This window comes from Astyanax mexicanus, chromosome 22, assembly GCF_023375975.1.
Source record: "Astyanax mexicanus isolate ESR-SI-001 chromosome 22, AstMex3_surface, whole genome shotgun sequence".
NCBI classification, from domain to species: domain Eukaryota; kingdom Metazoa; phylum Chordata; class Actinopteri; order Characiformes; family Acestrorhamphidae; genus Astyanax; species Astyanax mexicanus.
The window spans coordinates 14,900,914-14,922,408 of record NC_064429.1 but is presented as its reverse complement, the minus strand read 5'-3'; the positions used below and the strand labels follow the sequence as shown (position 1 = coordinate 14,922,408).

The following is a 21,495-nucleotide window of genomic DNA, read 5'->3' as shown; positions in this document are numbered from 1 at the left end:
AACTGAATTTGAGTGTAATTATGATTTTTGACCGCCTCAGGCTTAATTTATTCAGGCATTTAAATTACTATATTATAAAGATTTATCTGTCAATACTTCACAGTTTTAAAAGTTAATTTGAAATATTTTAGATTTAATCCAACCATAATCTTTACTTAATTAAATGCCAAAATATACTGGAGTAAAACAATTTGATAAGCACTGAATTCATTTACAGACTGTAGAATGAAAAATGACTCTTGACTGTTCTTTTTCTTTGTGAGCAGTTATAGTACATCCACATGACTACAGGTTCATACTGTGGGAGTGTAATTAGCCTCTGACCGTTACACTGCTTATTCAGACCTGCAGGAATTACTCTGTTCCAGTAAAAGCAGACTGTAAAACTATTACTGTTACAGTTGATCCATTTCTCAACAAATATTTAAAATTAGACAAGAGGATCAGTATATATGATGTGATGTATGTTATCATAACCTGTCTATTATAGCTTTAAATTGCAATAAAGTGAAACTATTTACTACACTTAAGCTTAAAAGATTTTATAAACATTTATACTGAAGATACACTATTCAAAAGTATCCAGAGCTTCTAGTTAGTGAATTCAGTTACAGCCACTGCTGATACAGGTGTCCATCTGCACACACGTGGCTTGGAAACTCTCCACTGCCAACAAATCAAGATGCTCAGGAGTGTTAACATATAAGCCCAAGGCAAGATTCATTTATTTCATCATCAACAGCAGCAGCTACCTTTATTTAAGGTGACCTCCATAATGATGCGGTCTTTCGGGCCAGGGCCCCTCCGGGAGTCTCCTTCATCAAACCCACTGGGTACGGGTGTTCCACCACTGGTGTTGGAGTTGGGAGAACTGGATCGGCTGAGCAGCGTGGGTGTTGGGCAGGGGGTCAGGCTGGGGCTACGCAGACGGGTGCGTACAGTTAATGTAACTACACCCTTCTTCAGTTGCTGTACAAGGAGGAAAACAGAAGACATGATAATTAATAAACTCATCATAGAATTCTCCGTATTAAAATAGGTTTTATATTCTATAGAAAAGCATCACAATTTTTTTTGGTAAGTCACTTTTAAACAAATTATACAGATATAAGTCTAAATACATTTATCTTAAAACGATAATTGTGTTCACAGTATTGTCCATTGTGGACCCTTGCATGCTTTTCTAGGAATGTGAATCTAAATGATACTGTGTGTAGCTGCATTATTATATTTAATATATATTATAATTAATATATGATTGCCAAAATGTGAGCAGTCAACTGTGCACTGTGAAGCTTGATTTAGGGGGTGTCAGTGTGTCTTTTCTATTGTAACAACAGGAAAAGAACACCTTGCACAGCTCAAAACACAAACAGCATGTACTAATTCTCTTAATGAGTTTTAGGCATAACGTGCAATGAATCAATTAGTGTGTCACCTGCCTCACATTTCCTTAAAGAGCCAGGTGACTTTGGCAGATTGGTATTTTAATGGCGCAGTTCTCAGCAGAGGAAACTGACCTACCAGGAACAGCAATGTTATTTTTTTTAGTATTCTGTTTATTGTTGACGTTAAATTTGAGTTTGTGCACAGCTGTGTGTGCTTGTGTATGTACTGAGCAGGGGTGTACACATGGTGCCAGAGTGTACACAATATGCCAGAAATGTACCTGAACACACCTCACTTAGAGACCACCAAGCTCCATTTTAACTATTGTAACGATTCTTAGTTATTAGATTTGACTAGACATACAAAACTAGTTAATCAACTTTTTGAAAAGTAACATAACAATGGATAGTTTAATTCACATAACGCTAAGTATGAAAACTACAATAAAAAGGATATTGTGCAATAGAGAGCAAAAATATTAATTCAGGTCAATATGCCATAAGAAATAAGCATATCAACTTTTGAGGAAAACAAAATTTCACCACAACAATAGTTATTTATTCTAATACTTGTTTCAGAGACAGAAGCCACAAACATATAATCACCAAAAAAGGGAAAAACACCCACTCTTGGGTCAACAAATACTTCGGAAGATTCAGAGAATTACACAGTTTTTTAGGGTTTATTTACAATCACCAACTTTTGACCTTAAGCTGACTTAACCACGGCCTGAGAAGTAGGATTAACTTTAAGGATCTCAAAATGGCCATGTTGGGCCTTCTGCGTGACTGCAGTTGTCAGAAAGGATGATTTAGAAAGCTCACCTTAAAGGTCTGGATGGCCTGCTGATGTGTGAGGCCTTGAAGCGATTCTCCATTCACTTCTAGAATCTCATCCCCTGAATAAGAAGAAATGAAGAAGATAAATAACAGGGAACATTACATAGTAACATGGTAAATGTGATATAATACAACATAATACAAAAAGCTGATTATTATATTACTCTCTTGTGAGGATATTATATATTTAATCAATCTATTTTTAAAGATCTCATTCCATCATTTTTAAATTAATTTTAAACAGTCTAGTTGTGGTCTCTACTATGAATGGATGCCATGTGAGCCCTTTTTTTGTGAAGAAAAGTGCTCTGGTTTTTCTATTTAGCCCTTCTTTAGATCACTGAATTAGAGGTCAGGATTTCTGCTCTTGCTCATGAATATTCATACATGTAAACATATAGCCTCTGATTGGCTAAAAGCACTGCAGCAAAGAACGCCTACCTGCCTTCCCCCACAGTAAATTTTACAGCTCTAAAAATCAAAGGACAAAATGTTTTCAGAGACACAGCCTTAGTTATAAAGATATAGCACTGAGTGCTAGGAAAAGTTAACCCTTAAACTTAACTTAATGCCAGACTCTCAGCGGCGAGCGGCTCAGCGACGCTGCTCCCTCCGTGGTTTTCCCCCCTCCTCCCCACAGCTAAACGTTTTCCTCAGACTTGGTGATTCGGTGCTTTGACAGTTTCACCACATCGAAGCCCCAGAGTTCACTCTATATCATAAACCCGACATAAACGGTCCGCGGTGTGACCACTGTTCTGTCGAGTTTTGCTACCTTGTCAAACCGTGCTTCCCTAGTGTTTATTTAAGGTCTCGGTAAAACACAGAATCAACCGGAGATCCGATTTAAGCCTATAGCTACTTACACAATATAGCTAATGCTAACTAGCTGCTGTAAACAGAGCTGTTAGTTCTTTCGCTTTTCTAACGTCTCTCTGATCAACTCGTTTTTCTGAGGATTTTTTTTACTAGCTACTGCAGATAAGGCTGAGAAACAGTTTCATATGCAGCATCATATACAACTCAGAGAAACCTACTGTATTTCACAAAGAACAAGAAAACACGAATTTTAGCGGAAGGAGACCTTTATATAAATGCCAAAATACACTAGAGTAAAACATTTCAATGAGCACTGAATTATTTTATAGACTGTAGAATAAAAAAATACTCTTAGCACGTTTTTTGTGAGCAGTTACAGTTCGTCCACATGACTACAGGTTCATACTGTGGGAGTGTAATTAGCCTCTGACCTTTACACTGCTTATTCAGACCCACAGGAATGACACTATTCCAATAAAAGCAGACTGTAAAACTATAATGAAAACTATTATCTTGTGGTCGGATCCATTCCTCAACAAATGTTTAAATTGGACAAGAAGATTAATATATATGAGAAGATTTGTGTTTTTATAACCTGCCTATTTTTACAAAATTTGCACACTAAATTGCAATAAAGCAAAACTCTTTGCTACACTTAGACTACACCCTAAATAATCTCATTTATACTGAAGATACACTATCCAAAAGTATCCAGAGCTTCTAGTTAGTGAATTCAGTTACAGCCACTGCTGACACAGGTGTCCAACTGCACACACGTGGCTTGGAAAATCTCCACAGGAAACCACTGCCAACAAATCTGCTGATTTATTGCTCAGGAGGATCACAGCACATGAACCAGAGGCAGAATTCATTTATTTTATCAACAACAGCTACCTTTATCTAAGGTGACCTCCATAATATAAAAAAAAAGCTTGAGCTAATATTTAAACTGATGATTCAGATAACTGTCTTGTCAGGAAACCTAGATAATATGATTGTGATTAGCACTCTATGAACACTAAATATAAATCTTGGAGTGTAACGGTTCAGTCAATGAATACTAGAATTAATTAGAATTTGTGCATCTGAAATTTAAGTAATTAATTGGAAATTGGAAGTCTTATGACAGCCGATCTGCACTGTAGAGCTTTAAGCATGTGGAAATTAATACATGATGAACTGAATAATGTGCTAAAACAAGGTGTCTATCACAAACAGATCACTTTAGTTCATTTCCAGCATTACTTTTTGGACATTAAAGTAAGCGTATGATCAGTAATTTTTTGATGTGTGCATTGCATGGTTTAAAATATTGAAATTCTAATCATTACAAACAAAATGGAATGAATGGAATTAGCTTCCAATCATTACACTTTTACAGAGGTCTTTGGGTAAATGCTATAAATTATACCACAGTTAGTTCTGACCCTGCTTTGTTAGTTGTGAATGGCTGAGAGGCGTTCTATCAGTTCCATTATCAGCCGGTAATGCACTGTAATCGAAGCTCTCTATGTATTACTCCGCCACATACAGGTAACCTAGCAACAATGCAGCACTTACAAGCTGAAAACAGCACAGCTACAAACAGAGCAGAAATGGAACTATTTTAACTCGCAGAGTTTTTATAACCAAACAGATTTATAACCATATATTTCTCGTCCTCTTTAACTCTTTTTTTTTTACAGTGATAATGGAACTGTGGTATAATCACAATAATACACGCAGTGCCAATATTACACATGATGGCACTCCCTCTCGTGTATTATTGCTTATATGAACCATTTGTAGTACAGACAAGTCAATAACATGATATATAGAACCTCTGTAATGCAGAGTTTGCTCATAATAATAATTGTTTATTCTGTAATTAAGTGTATTAAGAAACAGTGCTTCAGAAAAGGCTTTCTGTGTGATTTTGAAACATTGCTGTGAGGATCTGATGGTATTTTGCGAAGAAAAGACCAGGGTTTGAGATGATCACCACAACACCTCATGCCCAACTCCCCAACTCCAGCACAATCATTCCAAAGAACACAGTTCCACTGCTCTAAAGCTTAATGCTGGGGGCTGTATAGCCCTCTATCTTACCAATAGGTTTATGTTTATCTGCTCTTGTGAGTCTTGTGAATCATATTCTTTTGGCAATACTTCTTTAACAGGGACTAGACGAACTGTGCGAGTTTAATTACAAACCTGTTTCAGCAATGGGTGCAACCAAGAGTAGGTAAAAGCACTAATTAGAAGGGAGGGGTGTTCACAAACATTTGGAAATATTGGGGCAGTTTTAGCCTAGTCTTAAAGTACAGAGCATTTTGGGATTGAGTCTACGACTAAATTCAATCCCTGTATGAGAAACAGGTCCCATAGTGTATGCTGAGGATCTTTTCGTTAATAATATCATTACAGCTGGTTCTTTAGGGAACCATAGGTGGATCTTCTGTGGCATCATTCCAAAGAACCTTTTTTTTTGGATCTTCATTTTCAAGCAGTGAGTAATCCAGTGGCCCACAAGCCTTGTAGCACTTACCCTCCTTGAGTCTTCCATCTGCTGCCGCTGCTCCGTTAGGAAAAATAGTTTTGACAAATATCCCCATCCTCCCTCGAGCGGAATCTTGGCCTCCAACTATACTGAATCCCAGACCCTAGTCATAAAGGAAGAGGGGAAAGAATTTACTACAACTGACGTTTGACCACCTGCATTGACAGTATAACAGTACAGGTTGCAAGGTATGATTCTAATAAGTTACAAAAAAAGTCATGATCATGCCAGGTATGGCAAAATTAGCTCCATTGGCAGAGTGGAGTAAATATTGACAACACAGGTAAATACTGACAATATGTTCGATAAGTTAAGACAGTTTAGAACCCAGAAAGACTACAAGACAAATGTTGAGCTAGCAAAAAATACAAAATAAATAAATTTTAAAAATTGACCATTTATCACAACCACTAGTTATTATGGCCATTTTAAGATATTTTAACATTTGAGTGCTAATAATTCATATTCAGTGGTTTATGTGCAGCTGGTTTATTAACCCACCTATTATCTTTGGGGTCAATTTGACCCCACTTAATGTTTAAAGTCTCTGAAAAAATGATTGACATTAGTTTTGTAATTCATATTTATTGTCTTTTCTTAATTAATTGAAGACAATACATTAAAAATAAAATGTTTCAATATTTAATTTTCAATGTCTGTTTTATTAAAGCTGTTTTACTGCCATAAAACACAAGAAATAACAATATTTTACATACATTTGTGTGGTAATAATGCAGGTCACTATGACGTTCAGTTTTAAAATCTTTCTCTAAACATCCCTTCACTTTAGGCCCTAAATTAACAACACAACATTTGCAATACTTATTTAATACTAATATAACATTACAATAATGCCAGAACCGCTGACAATCCTGTGATCATGTTTCTGTAAAGCGGCTTTGTGCCAACACCAGTTGTAAAAAGCGCTATACAAATAAATTTGATTTGATTTGATTTTATGAAATAAACATGAAGTAACTGAAAAATAAACTTTGCTAACATGTTTATTTAAATGTAATTATATTAATTTTTTGGAGGTTTAAATTGCTGGAATCATGTCGACCCAGAGAATAAAGGTGTTAGTACATTTTTAAAATAGCAGGAGGGTTAAGGCAGCTAGGATTTGAGATAAAGGTAAAGTGATCTAGATTAGTGACGGCTAATATCACACTACAGCATGCCAATGTGAACTGCTATGGAGCAGCAGACAGGCCTCAGCTGTATATTGACTAAGTTAGTTACAAATATAAGTTACGAATATGTTGAAATCACAGAAATTCTTAAAATTCTCATCTTCCATTGGTTTGTGTAGGTTCAGTGTCCTCAACCTGGCAACCCAAGTGAGCTTCATGGAAGGAAGGGATGAACCTGGAACTGTATTAGTGATTTAAATGCTTGCTGTTTTTAACTGCTAAATATATAAAGTTATGCTTAATCTACAACATACAGTTCATCCATACAGTACGATTGGCTCAAAGGTGCAATAGAGCTGTGTCTGACGTGATGGGGAAGGTAAAGGTAATACAGAGAGCTCGGAGCGGCTGCATTTATTGTCCAGAGAGGACAGTCACCTTGCCCTGTCCTTTCATCAGGACAATGTTGGAGATAATAGACGGTTGTGCCAGTCGCCATGGAGACTCCACTTGAACAGTACTTAGGGAACGTGCCGATTTCTTCACAATTTGATATTCCTGGAGAGGAAGACAAAGAGGAGCATGTTATACGAATAATGTGTAACAACACACACCAGGCAGACACTAAATAAAGATTAACTTAATAACTAATTTTGATAACAAGTCAGATCTTCTATACCCAGTCTGCTCTTGCTTTTTTTCTGAATGGATGATGCAATGCAGCTTCAGAACTGACTCAATAGGAAAGAAAAATATTCAACAGTAATCTTGTGGCTGGAATTAGAACAAACAAGTGCTTGAGGGTTCTGTCACCCTTAAAGACCACTTATGTCCCGATACCTTGAGTGATGTTTGCATTGTATATGCATCAGTCTTGAACACAGTCCTGTACTTGGCGAAAAAAAGCGTGGGCCATTGTCAGAGTATTGTGCCTTTAAGCCCTCAAAACCTGAAAATTTTAACCCTTCTGACCATCATATACAATCATAAGTATAAGAAGTCCATTGTTGTTCTAGGTTAAATTTTCCTTTATACATGCATCCACACAGTCATGGCAAGCTGCACAACAAAGTGGACAATAACAGAGTGAAAACTGACATTTGATAAAAGCATGGTTGACTTAGATCTGCAAATTATTTTAATTGTATATGATGACCTTGCTCTGTTTCAAAGATAAATTTGGATTATTAATAAATATTTTAAATACAATGAGAAAAATAGTGAAATTCATGTTGTTAAAACCCTTGAAAATAAAACAGTATAAGAGTTGATCAAAGTAAAAAAATTATGTCAAAGCTTAGTAAAATCTATTCTCTACTATTCTCTATTTTCTGTACTAATTCATAAAATTCAGGTTGCCATGTATGGACTACAATAGCAAGCTACATAGGGCTGGGTATTGAAAAAAAAAAAAGGCATTGACCAAAATGTCTCGGTAAAACCGAGTACAGATAGGTCTAAAAAAAGATTGGTGCTTGTTTTCGATTCTTTGCATGAAACGGGCTCTTCCTTTATTATATAATACAGTAAGAAATGATCTAGTCTGCCAAACCCAAATCACACTACACATTTATTACTGTCCCCTAACAATAATGCTGGGAAATTTCAGCATAAAAAAATAATAATAATAATGATATTAATTCATTTTAAAGTGATTGACACCACTAATATAATATAATATAATCTAATGCTGATATTTCTTAAAAAGACCTCTGGGGAAAAAAACTTAAATGCGTACAGCAGTGTGCTTCTGGAAAAATATTTGTACGGTTTAAGCAGTTAAAGTAAAGCTGTTGTTTTTGTTCTTAACAAAGCACCACAATCAGGCTAATTGTTTGTTTGTTTGTTAGATTAAGATCTAAAAGTATGGTAGCCTCTCATGGTGGCAGTATGAGAATGAGATTACTCATTATCATACTGTTACACAAATACGTTGTGTGAGAACAATCATAATTTTTTGTATTTTTGGTTTCAATTTTGAAAAAAGTACTGTATCAATATGGGTGTCGAAATTTTAAACCAATACCCAGCCCTAGTGCTGCAGCCTTGGCATCCTTTAAAAAAAATCTCCATTACCAGAATTATTACTCTTACCCATTTCTTTTTTTTACCTAACATCAAATCTGCTCCTAACATCAAGGTGGTGGAACACCATCACAGAACTAGATTAAAAGGTTAATCTGAGGCCAGTTTTGACCTTCTTAAATATCTTCATCTCTCAATTAGCTCCTGAAATGAGTGGCAATTAGTGATCCCTAGGGATCTCAAAATCTGTGTTAAAGAAAGAGACAGGTCGATAAGATTAGCCTTTGATGTGCCACTGCTGGATAATTAGACATCAAAGAACAGTTAGAGCTCACTAAGGCTCTCTTTGGGTGGTTGTGGGTTCCTCAGTCACCCATGGGGCCACAAAAGCTTGGAAGAGCAGTGTGTCTCAACACACTGAAAAATAGGAAAAAGACTGCAGGAGACACGTCAAAATTTAGCTTGAGGAATTGAGGAAGGTCATTACATTAAGGGCGTTTTCACACCTGTAGTTCATTTCTTTGGTCCAAATCAATTAATGAGTTTAACATGGAGCATTTCTCCCTCTGTTTGGTTTGGTTTCACACAGGCATAAACCTAAATGCACCAAATGAGCACCAATAAACCACACAAGCATGATGTTTCCTCTGATTGGTCAGAGCTGACTATTGCAGAAGCTAGAAAGTAAACACAGTGAGAAAATTCTGTTTCAGCGTGTATATCTATGCAGTGTGAAGCTGCTTTAACACAGGTCCCTCCAAACACAGTTTTTTTAACAGGTCGTGTAGTGCAGATGTACACTTACTGTAGTAATGCAGTGGAATAGCTGCAAGTAGTGAACACAGCACAGATCTTGTGTGTAAACTGCATGCAGAGTTTTTTCATATAACTGTAGTAATTAGCGTCATCTGGCTAATATATAAGATTAAACGGTGCCTTATCAGCAGTTTAGCTTAAATAAAAGGAGTATTTTTGATAACTGGGTCAGATCGAAAGCAAACCGCTCCAGACCACAAGCAAACCGCTCCAGAGTTTGCTTGGGATTAGAAGAGATGGTCTTGGTCCAGTTGTTTTAATCCAATAAATGCAAATACTGTTTTCACAGATGCTCAATCGAACCGCATTAAGGGTACAAACGAACCAGAGTCAGTTTTAACCGGACCAAACAGTGCTGGGGTGAAAACGCCCTAAGAGTTCACATGTACTACATTTATTTCCCACCAATGTAGCCAATCAGCTAAAGCACGTTCCCCACATTTTCTTCTTCAGTATCACACCAAGGCTATAAAGCTTGGCTATATTTGTTAAAATAGTTAATAAGTAATGCTTACACCACACTAATAAGCACTGTGCTGTAAGTTTAAAATCCATCACCTGCAACAAACTGTGCTGGATTGTTTAGTAATGGGTTTATTTAATGTATTTATTTATTTTTAGTATTTTTAGTAATACACTATAATTAGACTTGCTAGAAAGGTTGTAGAATTGAATCACGTTATTATTATTTATTATAATAATAATCATCAAAACAAAGAAGAAGAAGAAGAAGAAGAAGAGGAAGAAGCACAGCTAAAACATGGACTTATAATCCTGGCTGCTACTTCAGACATTAATCACATCTTGGATGATTGACTACATTAAGGTCTAGAGATTTCATTTTGTAGAATAATTAACAGAAATGTAAGATGATGAACTGACCTGTCGGATTCCGACAGTGTCCAGCTGCTGTGGAAGGGAGTGTTTGCGTCCACCTCGCGAAGGTTTCTCTGCTGTGTCACTTCCAGATTCACCGTTTTCAACAATCAGTTCATCATCTTCTCCAACAGACTCTAGACGGGAGCCGCCACCTAATCATGAAGAGATACATTGTGCTGAAATTAACTATAAAAACGATATTGACATTATTTAATATCACAGATATAAAGATGAAAATATATCATATCATATTAAACATCAAGTGACCATTTAAAAATGATGTTTTTTTAATTTTACAAAATCTCTGGAGAACCTCTGGAATATAATCCAGAGTAAGATGAATGATCACAAGCCATCAAACCAAGCTGAACTGCTTGCATTTTTGCACCAGCAGTTGCATAAAGTTATCAAAAAGCAGCGTGTAAGACTGGTGGAGGAGATGAATGAAGATGCATGAAAACTGTGATGAAAACCAGGGTTATTCCACCGAATATTGATTTCACGGCCATACCCACTTTAATCCCCCCTACAACTGACATTTAAATAACTGTAGGCACTCATTTACTTTACCAGCCTTAAGCTTTTATACCTCTATATTTGCACTACTGTTATACGGGTTCTGTTTATAATGGTACTGCCATTCCCTCTTTAATCCCCCCCATCACTATTGCACTGTCCTCCTGTACATATACAGTATTATCTATAAAACTAGTGGACTTGATTTAAAACTTCTCGTCAGAATCCCATCCAGGCTGCATCCATTTCAAAATTCTCCATGCTCTGCTTGTGCCTTGACTTGATATAAAATGACACCACTTGTGTGCCTGACCTTGAGATCTGCTGCGGAACTTCATAGGCGTCGGGCTGCGGCAGCATCCTTTGGGTCCTTCCATTCGGCCACGCTCATCCAGCTTATCCAGCTCTGTGAACTGATGGAGGATAGAGGGAATTAGTGACACTGCAGTGAACCATCCCTTTGAGCCCAAGAAGGCAGAGCAAAGCCTTTACATCAGGCCGAAATGGGAAAAGTTGGCAGAGGAAAACACGGAATGCTCCTCTTTTCTTCAGCAGCTTTCTGAGACCACAAGAACACCAAAGGTTTGGTCTGGTCCTTTGTTGGCTCTCTAAATATTTGCTGAGCAGTTCAAGAATGTAACACACTCCTGATGGTGAACTCTGACTTTACAATCATAGAAAACAAAACATCGCATCTGAGCAGAAGACAGAGCAGCTAACAGAGCAGCTCTTTAGTGTTAGCAGAGTATGCTAACACTAAAGAGCTGTGGAACCTCAGTCACTGAGGAAAAAAATCTTATAAACTAATACTCTTTATAAATCCTTATACATAGATCAGTGTGAATATCATGACCACCTCTTTGTTTCTACACTTATGTCTATTTGTGCAGCTCCACTGAACTCCATATAGTAACATTTTGTAGTACTATAATTACAGACTGTTGTCTAGGGCTACACTTAATGACTATTTTAGTAATCGACTAATCTGCCGATTATTTGTTCAATTGGTCGCGATTATTTTTTGTCATGCCCTCCTTTTGTACTTTCTGGTGAGGAGAGCTGAACATTTAGGCCACAAGACCAACTGTGCAGTACATTTTGATAATGTGACATGCCTATATTAAATTAAAAATGACAAAGTATATCATAGGAAACATTCACACAAGTTTGTAGTTGCTACAACATATAACTTAATTTAATAGAGTGATCAGAATACACTCCTTAACACTTATCCAGCTAACGTTAGTTTATCTAATGTTATTAATGTTAATGAAGGAGTGAAGCAGCTCTCTGCAGTCATTTAATTCTCCGCGGGTAATGTAGAACTCGGTGTTTAAACTGTACAGAATTGGTAAACACAGACTGTGGAGGTTTTCAGTGGTGTAAAATGTGTTTATTTGTGTTTAATTGATAGAGCGTTTTTATTATACTGTACGCGTGTCTTTCTCTCATGCACTGCAAGTCCCACCCACACTAAAACCTCAATGGCCAACTAAGCATGAGGCGAGGCCAATCAGGATGCTCAGGATTTCTTTCGTCCTTTCTCTCTCGCTCCTTCACACATTAACATCAACATCATTACCCAAAAATAACTGTTGCAGCATTACTGTAGTTCTTGTGGGGTTTGTTAGAACCCCACAAGAGCACTGTAGAAGTTTTTAAAGATGCTATTATTGATGAAACAATTCATTCTAAACAAACCCTGAAGGTATCAGTTTATTTGATATCAGGATATTTGCCCATGAACTAAATCTCAAGAGAACATGAATCATGCAACAAAACAATGACCCTGAGGGCACAAGTCATTTTACCAAAGATTTGAAAGTTACAGAAGTATAAAATTTATATTTTGGGATGGCCAAGTCAAAGCCTGACCATAATCCAACAAAAATATAGTTAAAAGAAATAAAGCAGCAGTTCAGGGGAGAAAACCTACCAACATAACAACAGAGCTGAAGCTGTTTTGTACATGAAAAAGATATTCTTTCCATATTTTCATGTTTTTTTTTAATGAACTTTAAATATGTAGCATTATTTTAACCACTGAAATGTATCTATTCAATATCCAGCTTGGTTCATACTTACAGTGAAAATATGAAGATGGAAAAAAAATATTCTTGTTGACACAGCTTGAACCCATCAAGCAGTGCTGGAACAGGCTCTGATTATCATGCAAGCAAGAGGGACCAGGAGACCACACAGGAGATTCAATTGTACTGTATTAGGTCTGTTAGCCTAGTGTGGCAGATGAATTCCAGAGGAATTCAAAGAACCCCTTACTTTAAATGGGAGTAATTTCACAGGAATTACACATAGAAACTTCACATGATAATACAGAATGTGTTATCTTCTGGAAAGGTCTTCAGAAGCCTGGAAATATGAGACAACAACTAGTAGTATCAGGCAAAGTGCACCAAAAGGATCACACAGAGGTCAGTCAGTATTCTGCAGTCATGGTGTGTGTGTGTTTGTGGTTATCTCTCTGAGTGCTATTACTTGAGTAAGACCAGAGGGAGGGACTTATAATAATGGCTTGCTTGGATCGCTTGGATTAGTAGTATCAGAAGTTCAAATCGCTGAGGCCTGAATGTTTCAGATTCTTCACTTTTACAATTATTTGCTACTTTGTTTTGGTCTATCACCTAAAATCTCAATAAAATACATTTACAAGTTTGTGGTTGAACTTTATGAACAAAATTGAAAAAAATGCACTTTGAGAATAACAAATTCCAGGTACTTGTTAAAGTAGAGCCAAGTACATACCCAAATACTTTTTCTAAGTTTTTCTAAGTTCTAAGTAATTTTCATTTTGTTTGATTTTTTATTTTCTACATCTTTTTCAAAACCCATCTAAGCATTCAGCTATTGATGCTGTGTTGTTTGAATGACATTACTCATCCCTAATTTACATAAAACTTTGTCTAGACAGTCTTCCTCTTTTGTCAGCTGCAGGTAAACATCAAAACTTGATGTGCAAATTTGTGTCCCCATTATCCTGAACATAACAGCCAGCTACGCTTCATAACGAGCTCCACTCTCGAGCAGCAGCCCATGTCCTTAAAACAAGTTTAAACAGAGACACGTGGGAAAAGCCTGGCGCCTCACATTTCAGAGAGTAGGCCTCGTCTCTGATTGTATTAGAGCGATCAGGGAGTTCTCGGTTGCTGGAGATATGAGCCTGTCTCCTGCATGAGTGCACTACAGAGCCAGCTTCACCAGCAGCACTGTCTCAGACAGGCCCGTGGGCTTTGATGAAACCTCACACACCTCCACACCTCACAGGACTCCATGTGACAGTCTGTGTGCCTCCTCCACATCTCTCTCTTCCTTCTCTCTCTCTCTCCTTTCTCTTTCGCTTGTTTTCCTTCTGTTCCTTCCTCCTTATGTCTTTCTCTCTGTTTCAAATGGTGGTGCACCTGCTGGTTATAAAGGAACCTGACAAGTAACTGCTTTCTTAAGAACACACAAGTCACTTTTTTAGTTACATACAAAATCAAAGAAACATTTAAAACATCTTTTCTTAGGCTTAAAGTTACAATGAAACAAGGTAAGGGCTTTGTGATGTGGCAAACAAATCCTATTATGTACAGTGTTGAATAGCAATGATATTCAGAAGGAAGATAAAGGTTACCAGGAACAATAAATGATAAATAGACTGATATGGGCTACATAAACAGGAGAAGCATGCACCAAGACAAATACTTGAAATATCAGCAGCAGTAATGAGTAATCTAACGCGTTACTATTTCTAATCCAGTAATCAGATTAAAGTTACTTATCCAAGTCAAGCCAGGGCGATATTAGCTAACTGCTCTTCCCACATAGCTTGTTTTAACAGGGCAATATACTCACTTCTGAACGACGAAAGAGCTAGCGGGGTTAGCAGGTAATGCTAATGCTGCTCCAGCAGTGCTAGCCGAGGTAAGATGCAGGCTACAGGCCAATAATACTTAACTCTGAACTGCAAAAGAGCTAGCGATGTTAGCGGGTACTGCTAATGCTGCTCCAGCAGTGCAAGTCAGGGTTAGCAGCAGGCTACAGGCCGATAATACTCAGCTATAATCGTCTGAAGAGCTAGCATGGTTAGCGGCTAATGCTAATGCTGCTCCAGTCTCAAGTCTCAGTGCTTGAGAACTAAACTGAAACTCCTGTATAATTCTGTTCTTCAGCTGAGTGGCTTTACTGCTGTAAAATTCATACATAAGGTGCATCAGATTATAAGGAGCACTAATGATTTTTGGGAAAATTAAAGAATTTTAAGTGCACCTTATAGTGTAAATATAGTACTCAGATGCTCAAAAGGTCAATTTTAACAATTAGCATAATTTTATCGCCTAAACCCATACTTTTTCCGCTCCATTAAGATGTGTTATAAATGGCCAGTTCTCACAATAACAAGATAACAACAACTTTTGATACTGACGCTCTACTTCACACTGTTAAACAATTCAGAAGTTTGCCAGATGCAGAGTCTGGTGGAACAGGCCTGAGCCAAGTGTAATTGCTCCAATTCACGAGTGAAGTCAGCAGGAGCTCGGGAATGCTAATGTAATTTGATGGCGGGTGGGAGAGGAGCACATATTCATTTTTTTTTCACCCTGCAAGCAAGAACGTGCAGTGAGAAGCTCTTGGAAGTGGTTGGTGGTGGTGGTTACAGAGCAGGGGGGGAGGTGACCCACTTTACTCCAATCTTAGGAGATACTAAAACGCAGCGCTGTTGACAACCCTTTCTTAAAATTCTAAACTTAACTCTAAACCTGACGACTGCTGCAGGTCTGTCAGGGGTCCAGCTGTCCAGTTTTCAGCTGTCACTGTTGATTGTCAAACTAGAACAACACTTAGCTGAGGCTTGATTAAACATTAACCGTGTCTGACAGCGCTCGGTTGATGTGCCTCTGCTTGCTCACAGCAAATGAATTATTTCTTATCTGTGATGCATCACATGGGCAACTGCTTTATCTTTGACTGCTTAGTAAACGGCAGCAAAACAAAATAATCCGGAAAAACAACAGAAAACTGCTAGAACATGAACGAGCCCCCAGGATACAGATGAAAAAGAGACAAACGGATAAACAGAAAACTTCACTGCCCTATTTAACACAACCGCTTGTGTTTTGGCAACAGCTTGCTGAGGGGAATTAAACGATAAATAATGAATACATGAATGAATTAATAATTCTAGGCAGATAGTGTCTTAATTAACACTTTTAAACTTGCGTAAGCAAGTTATCAATGGGTTAGAAGGCATAGCTCATTCACACAGCAAGTCCCCTATTCACTCACAGAAAGATACACACAGCTTCCCAGCACTAGCAATGTGATATTGATTAACAACACAACTTTTAATTATGCACATGTTGATAAACACCAATTATCTCAACAAAAACCCTATTTTTTATTTTTACAAATAAAAAAGTAAATGTGACGTGTAACGGACCATTAAGGATATTTTCAGCAGTAAATGTCTCAACCCAGACAACCTCAGAGTCTCAACCCAGTATTTTCTTACTAGAACTGTGCAGTAAGTGATAGAGATCTGTGGTTGTGGCTTCTGACTCTGCCTGCTGCTCATTCCCCAACACTAATTTCACCCCAAATGTTCGCAGGTTTAAAAAACACAACACCAGCAGGGGCAGAAGCAATGGAAGCTAGCAAATGGGGTGGTTCAGCCCCAACCATACACAATTGGACAGCCTAAAAAGCCTAGGCATTTGTCCAAAAAACTCAATGACCACAGAGGGAATAAAACGGTAGTAAATATTATATTTACTATTACATTTACTATAATATGACCACGAATTCAACAGATTCCGAGCTTGATTTTTGAGCTTTTATTGAAAAGGTTAGATAAGCTATCTACTAGCCAGGTCATTTATCACAACCACAAGGTTAGCTTACTAGGAACAAGCATTTTAATTAAATAAAAAAATGACGTGTTCACATTCACATCACAAGGCGTATTTTTTTTCCCTCACGTTATCAAAGACACACGACATGCCCTAAACCAAACTGCGTGGTGCACCGTTGATAGATTGCTAAAATAGGGCCTTATGTCTATTAGCAATGTCAGCACTATGAGTCATTTCATTTCCAATTTTTTCCATTTTCTCCCCAATTTAGCACAGCCAATTACCCAACCCACTCACTAGGACCTTCCCCTATCACTAGTAACGCCCCAACACACCAGGAGGGTGAAGACTAACACATGCTTCCTCCGATACATGTGAAGTCAGCCACCGCTTCTTTTTGAGCTGCTGTTGATGCAGCATTGCTGACCAGCCAGCGCACTCGGAGGAAAGCGCAGCGGCTCGGTTGATCTGTGCTGCGGACATCAACCTAGGAGAGATGTGGGGAGAGAGCGCCATCTACCCACCCGGAGGGAGCAGGGCCAATTTTGCTCCCTCTGAGCGCCGGCAGCTTGATGGCATTGCTGCATGAGCGGGGGTTCAAACCAGCGCCCTACCGCTCATAGAGGCAGCGCTTTAGACCGCTGGACCACTCGGCCTGAGTCAGATATTTAATATGACTTTTAAACAACTGACTGGAAGGAGAACAGTAATATTGTATTAATGACCTCAAATGCCACAAACTTATTTGCTTATTTGCCCCAGACTACAATTTTTTGTAAGAGTAGGGCTGGGTGATATATCGTATATATAATGATATATATTTAGAACTATTCTATACAAAAATCAAAAAAATATCTTAATAATCTTAATATAATATCTGCTAAGCATGTTACATGTAAATGTTATTTTTATGCGATTTAATAAATGAGAAGTTCGTATGTTTCCTGGTAATTCAGTAATTCAAAAAAATCTTATTGTATCAAACTGTTTATTGCAATTTCTCTTAAGCATATTGAGATTTCAGGTTTTTATAAATCGCCCAGCCCTACATAGAAGAAAAAACAGATAGCAGATTTAGAGGCTTTTAGACTTTCGATGATAAGTATTACATCATGAAAGCCACAAACACATGCACATAAACAAAACATGTCTGAGTTCCAAAGTAAAAGCAGGCTGCGCGAGATGAAACCAGGAGATACTGAGGCTGATAGGACAACTGGCGTACGTACCGAGCCCTGGGTGGGCAGGGAAAGGCTGCTGGCCCTCACGTCCTCCACATCCGGCTCCATGTTCTCCTTCTCCTCCCCTGGGAAGGGCAGGGTGTCCTGTCCTGAGCAAGGGCTCACCAGGTCCGGCAGGCTGGTGGAGGGGAACTTGTGGAAGTCCACTTCAGATTCATCCTGGAGAGGCACAGGCAGAAAATTTGAACCGGTTGAAAAGAACAGGAGCACAGGAGCGAGAGAGAGAAAGAGAGAGAGAGTGAGCGTGGTGTAAAAGAGCCTGGGTTTATTTTTAACTTTATCTATGAAAGCCACACGGCAAGCACATTAAGGTTCCCTCTCTTCAATTTTTTAGATGCTTCAGGCTGACGCTCAGCTGTAGGAACAGGGAGATCGCTGTGAACACAGCTGCATTCGCAAAAACATTCCATGGGCAAAAATTTCTTTAAAAAAAAAAAAAGAAGAAAAAGATAAAAACAAGTCAAGAACAGTCATTATGTATGAAAACCGTACCCTGCTGGCCACCACCAGCTGCACTAGGCCTGCAGTAGATCTCAGGACAGCCACAGCCTCCTGATGAGAGAGGCCCACCAAGGAGTGACCGTTGATCATCAGCAGCTCATCGCCTGCCTTCAGTCGTCCATCCCTTAGACAAAAAAAAAAACAAGGCCCATGTTAAAATGTGTAGTTCATTCAGATTCATCCAGAATATCCTGAATACATTTACACAGTGCAGTCAGAATATTATAACCACCTCCTTTCATTGTATCAGCTCCATTGGTTATATATAGATCCATATATAGATAAATATAAAACATGAAGCAGCTAGTGTGGACAGTGAGTGGACACAATGTTTAAAAACTCCAGCAGCACTGCCGTGTCTGGTCCTCTTGTGCACTTATAAAATGTTCAAATGTAGGCTCATAAAAAAAGGAATGATTAATAAATGTCTAAAAATGACTGTAAATATATGTGGCATATATTTTACAAGCTAAAATGTCTCCATACATTCTATTTGGATTTAGAAAGCAAGACTGAGCTTGGGACAAGAGCTAAAGAGAAATATTATAAATCAAAATAATAATTATTATTGTTTTTATTATTTTTTAAAAATATAATTTTATTTCAAATTTGTATCCCATTTTCTCCCCACTTTACAAGGCCACTTACCCAACCTACTCATTAGGATTCCTCCTATCACTAGTGGTGCCCCAACACCAGGAGGGTGAACAATAACCTCCTCCGATACATGTGAATTCAGCCATCCCCTTTTTTAACTGCTGATGATGTACCATTGCCAAGTAGCATAACAGCGCGCTCGGAGAAAAGTGCAGCAACTCAGTTCTAATACATCATCTCATGCCTTGTGACGCCTTGTGCTGAGCGACATCAACCTTTGGAGTGATGTGGGGAGAGAGCCCCATCTACCCGCCCAGAGAGAGCAAGGCCTCTGATAGCTGATGGCAAGCTACATGAACAGGATTCAAACCGGCAATCTCCTGATCATAGTGGCAGCACTTTAGATCCCTGGACCAGTTATAATTATTACTAATTTTTTATTATTTACTTTTTCATAATTTCACTATATATAAAAGATAGAATAGATATGAAAGAAACATAGATAGATTAGATATAATATATATATACATAAAAGAGTCAATTGTTTTAACTGGATATATATCTGTTTCTATGCTTCATATCTCAAGTTTTTAGTTCTGCTTACAAAATGTTTTGCTCTAAACCTGTGAGCAGAACTCTGTAGGGATTATTCTAGACTGGAAAGAATGCTTGTCTGAGACTTCAGAGCAATTTCACAGCAATTAAATCTGTCTCTACAAACTTAGGTGGAAATGGTCTAAAATGCATTGGAAGACCATTATTCTAGGAATGAAGTTTTTTTTAACAGATTCTAGGAAATAATTTTCACAGAGCAGGTTACCCATTTTTGGGATGTTTTTTTACCAGCAATCTCCTGTTTTTACCACTGCACATTAGTATTACTATAATCAAGTTCACATTAGCAGCAATGTCAGTTCCAGAGGTGGAAAGTAATTAATTACATATTACTCAAGTTAATTAAGTATGTAATTAAGCAGATTTTATGAGCAATTTATAATTTTTTAAGTAGTTTTTAAAATAGGTATTTTTACTTTTACTCAAGTACATTTCGACACAAGTAATTTATTTTGCTACATTGGAAAACTTCCCATTACTGAGTAAAAAATAAAATGCTGGTGGGAAAAAAAAAACAATTGTCTGAATAAAAAAAAAAAATTGGCACGGATGCACTGGCGCACGGATGCTCGCGCATAGAATAAGGCTTTAACGTCCTCATGCAATGCAAAATGTGCCCCGCCGGACAGAGCTGTCAGCTTTCAAAACTTCCACATCAAACCTGCGAAAGCATGTGGTGGTGAGTATTTCTTGAAAATGTTTTATGGGGTGGTCTGAACAAATACTGCCTGAAAGGTCCAAATTATTATGTGGAATAATAGTTCATTAAAAACCATTTAATTTATTTTTTGTTTTACTTTTTTACATCAAATAATTAAAAGTAACTATGTAAATTTTACTCAAAGTACATTTTAAATTGAGTACTTTTTACTTTTACTCGAGTAGTTTTTGGATACAATCCGGGTTAGCACCCGAACATCCCATTCAGACAGCTTCAGACAGCAAAACTGTGCTCTTACCCTGCTAATTGAACCTTCACACTCTGCTCTTACTGGTGCAATGTGCAATTAATGAAGACTGGCCACCAGGCTGCTCCAATTTATCCAAGAAACCTCCCACACTAAAATGACAGGTGTCAGGTTTCAGTTTCATTGTCCATCCCCTTTATATTTATATGTATACATATACAAAATAAAATAAAAAATAATCACACAGATTCCTGCCAAAATTTGACCACAATTTAGACACTTTTCGGTTCCCTTTTTTCATTAATTCTTTCCCTGCATGGTGCGTCACAATCTGTGCAGTCAGTATGAAAAAAGTGTTTGGTATTGAGTTTTGGTATTACAGCCGGTGTGAACACAGGGTTAGAAGAATCACAAGTTTACAATAAGCCGTCCCCTGACATAAAACATTATGATCAATTTACAAATACTGCTATCCCATGACATTTGCCATTATTATTATTTATATAATATTATAGTATTTTTAAACAACTTTGTTGGATGCATAAGGAGTTATGCATTTTTTAAACATTTTCTTAAAAAAAAAGAAAAAAAAAGCAGAACAAGAAAATGGGTGGATGCAATGTTAACTTTAGAGTCAATTCCTAAAAAGAAAAGCCCAATCATGGCAGTCCTGTATAACCTGACAAGAAGTACCCCACCCTAACTTTGTGGTGAGGAATCTAAAGGGGCCGCATATATACATTTTTTCCCACAGAACTTTTATTTCTCAGGAGCTCACATATCCAAAGTACACTGAACCTTTCTGGGGCTTGTAAAATAATGCCAAGGC

The 21,495-nt window shown here is 37.6% G+C and overlaps 1 protein-coding gene across 3 annotated transcripts in view; it reads right to left on the bottom strand.

The window, feature by feature from the left end:
• The window catches only part of pdzd2 (PDZ domain containing 2), a 141,787-nt gene that overhangs the window by 33,494 nt on the left and 86,798 nt on the right, over nucleotides 1-21,495 (bottom strand). For 2 of the 3 annotated variants that reach the window (XM_007250471.4, XM_007250472.4), the window contains 8 exons: nucleotides 18,538-18,670; nucleotides 18,034-18,204; nucleotides 11,269-11,368; nucleotides 10,443-10,591; nucleotides 7,158-7,277; nucleotides 5,575-5,689; nucleotides 2,214-2,287; nucleotides 753-969 (listed from right to left, as the gene is read on the bottom strand). In XM_007250471.4, coding sequence (XP_007250533.3) covers nucleotides 753-969; nucleotides 2,214-2,287; nucleotides 5,575-5,689; nucleotides 7,158-7,277; nucleotides 10,443-10,591; nucleotides 11,269-11,368; nucleotides 18,034-18,204; nucleotides 18,538-18,670 — 1,079 coding nt within the window. Of the gene's footprint in view, nucleotides 1-752; nucleotides 970-2,213; nucleotides 2,288-5,574; nucleotides 5,690-7,157; nucleotides 7,278-10,442; nucleotides 10,592-11,268; nucleotides 11,369-14,222; nucleotides 14,350-18,033; nucleotides 18,205-18,537; nucleotides 18,671-21,495 lie in introns of those variants that run through there. The other variant, XM_022664893.2, reaches the window with a different exon arrangement.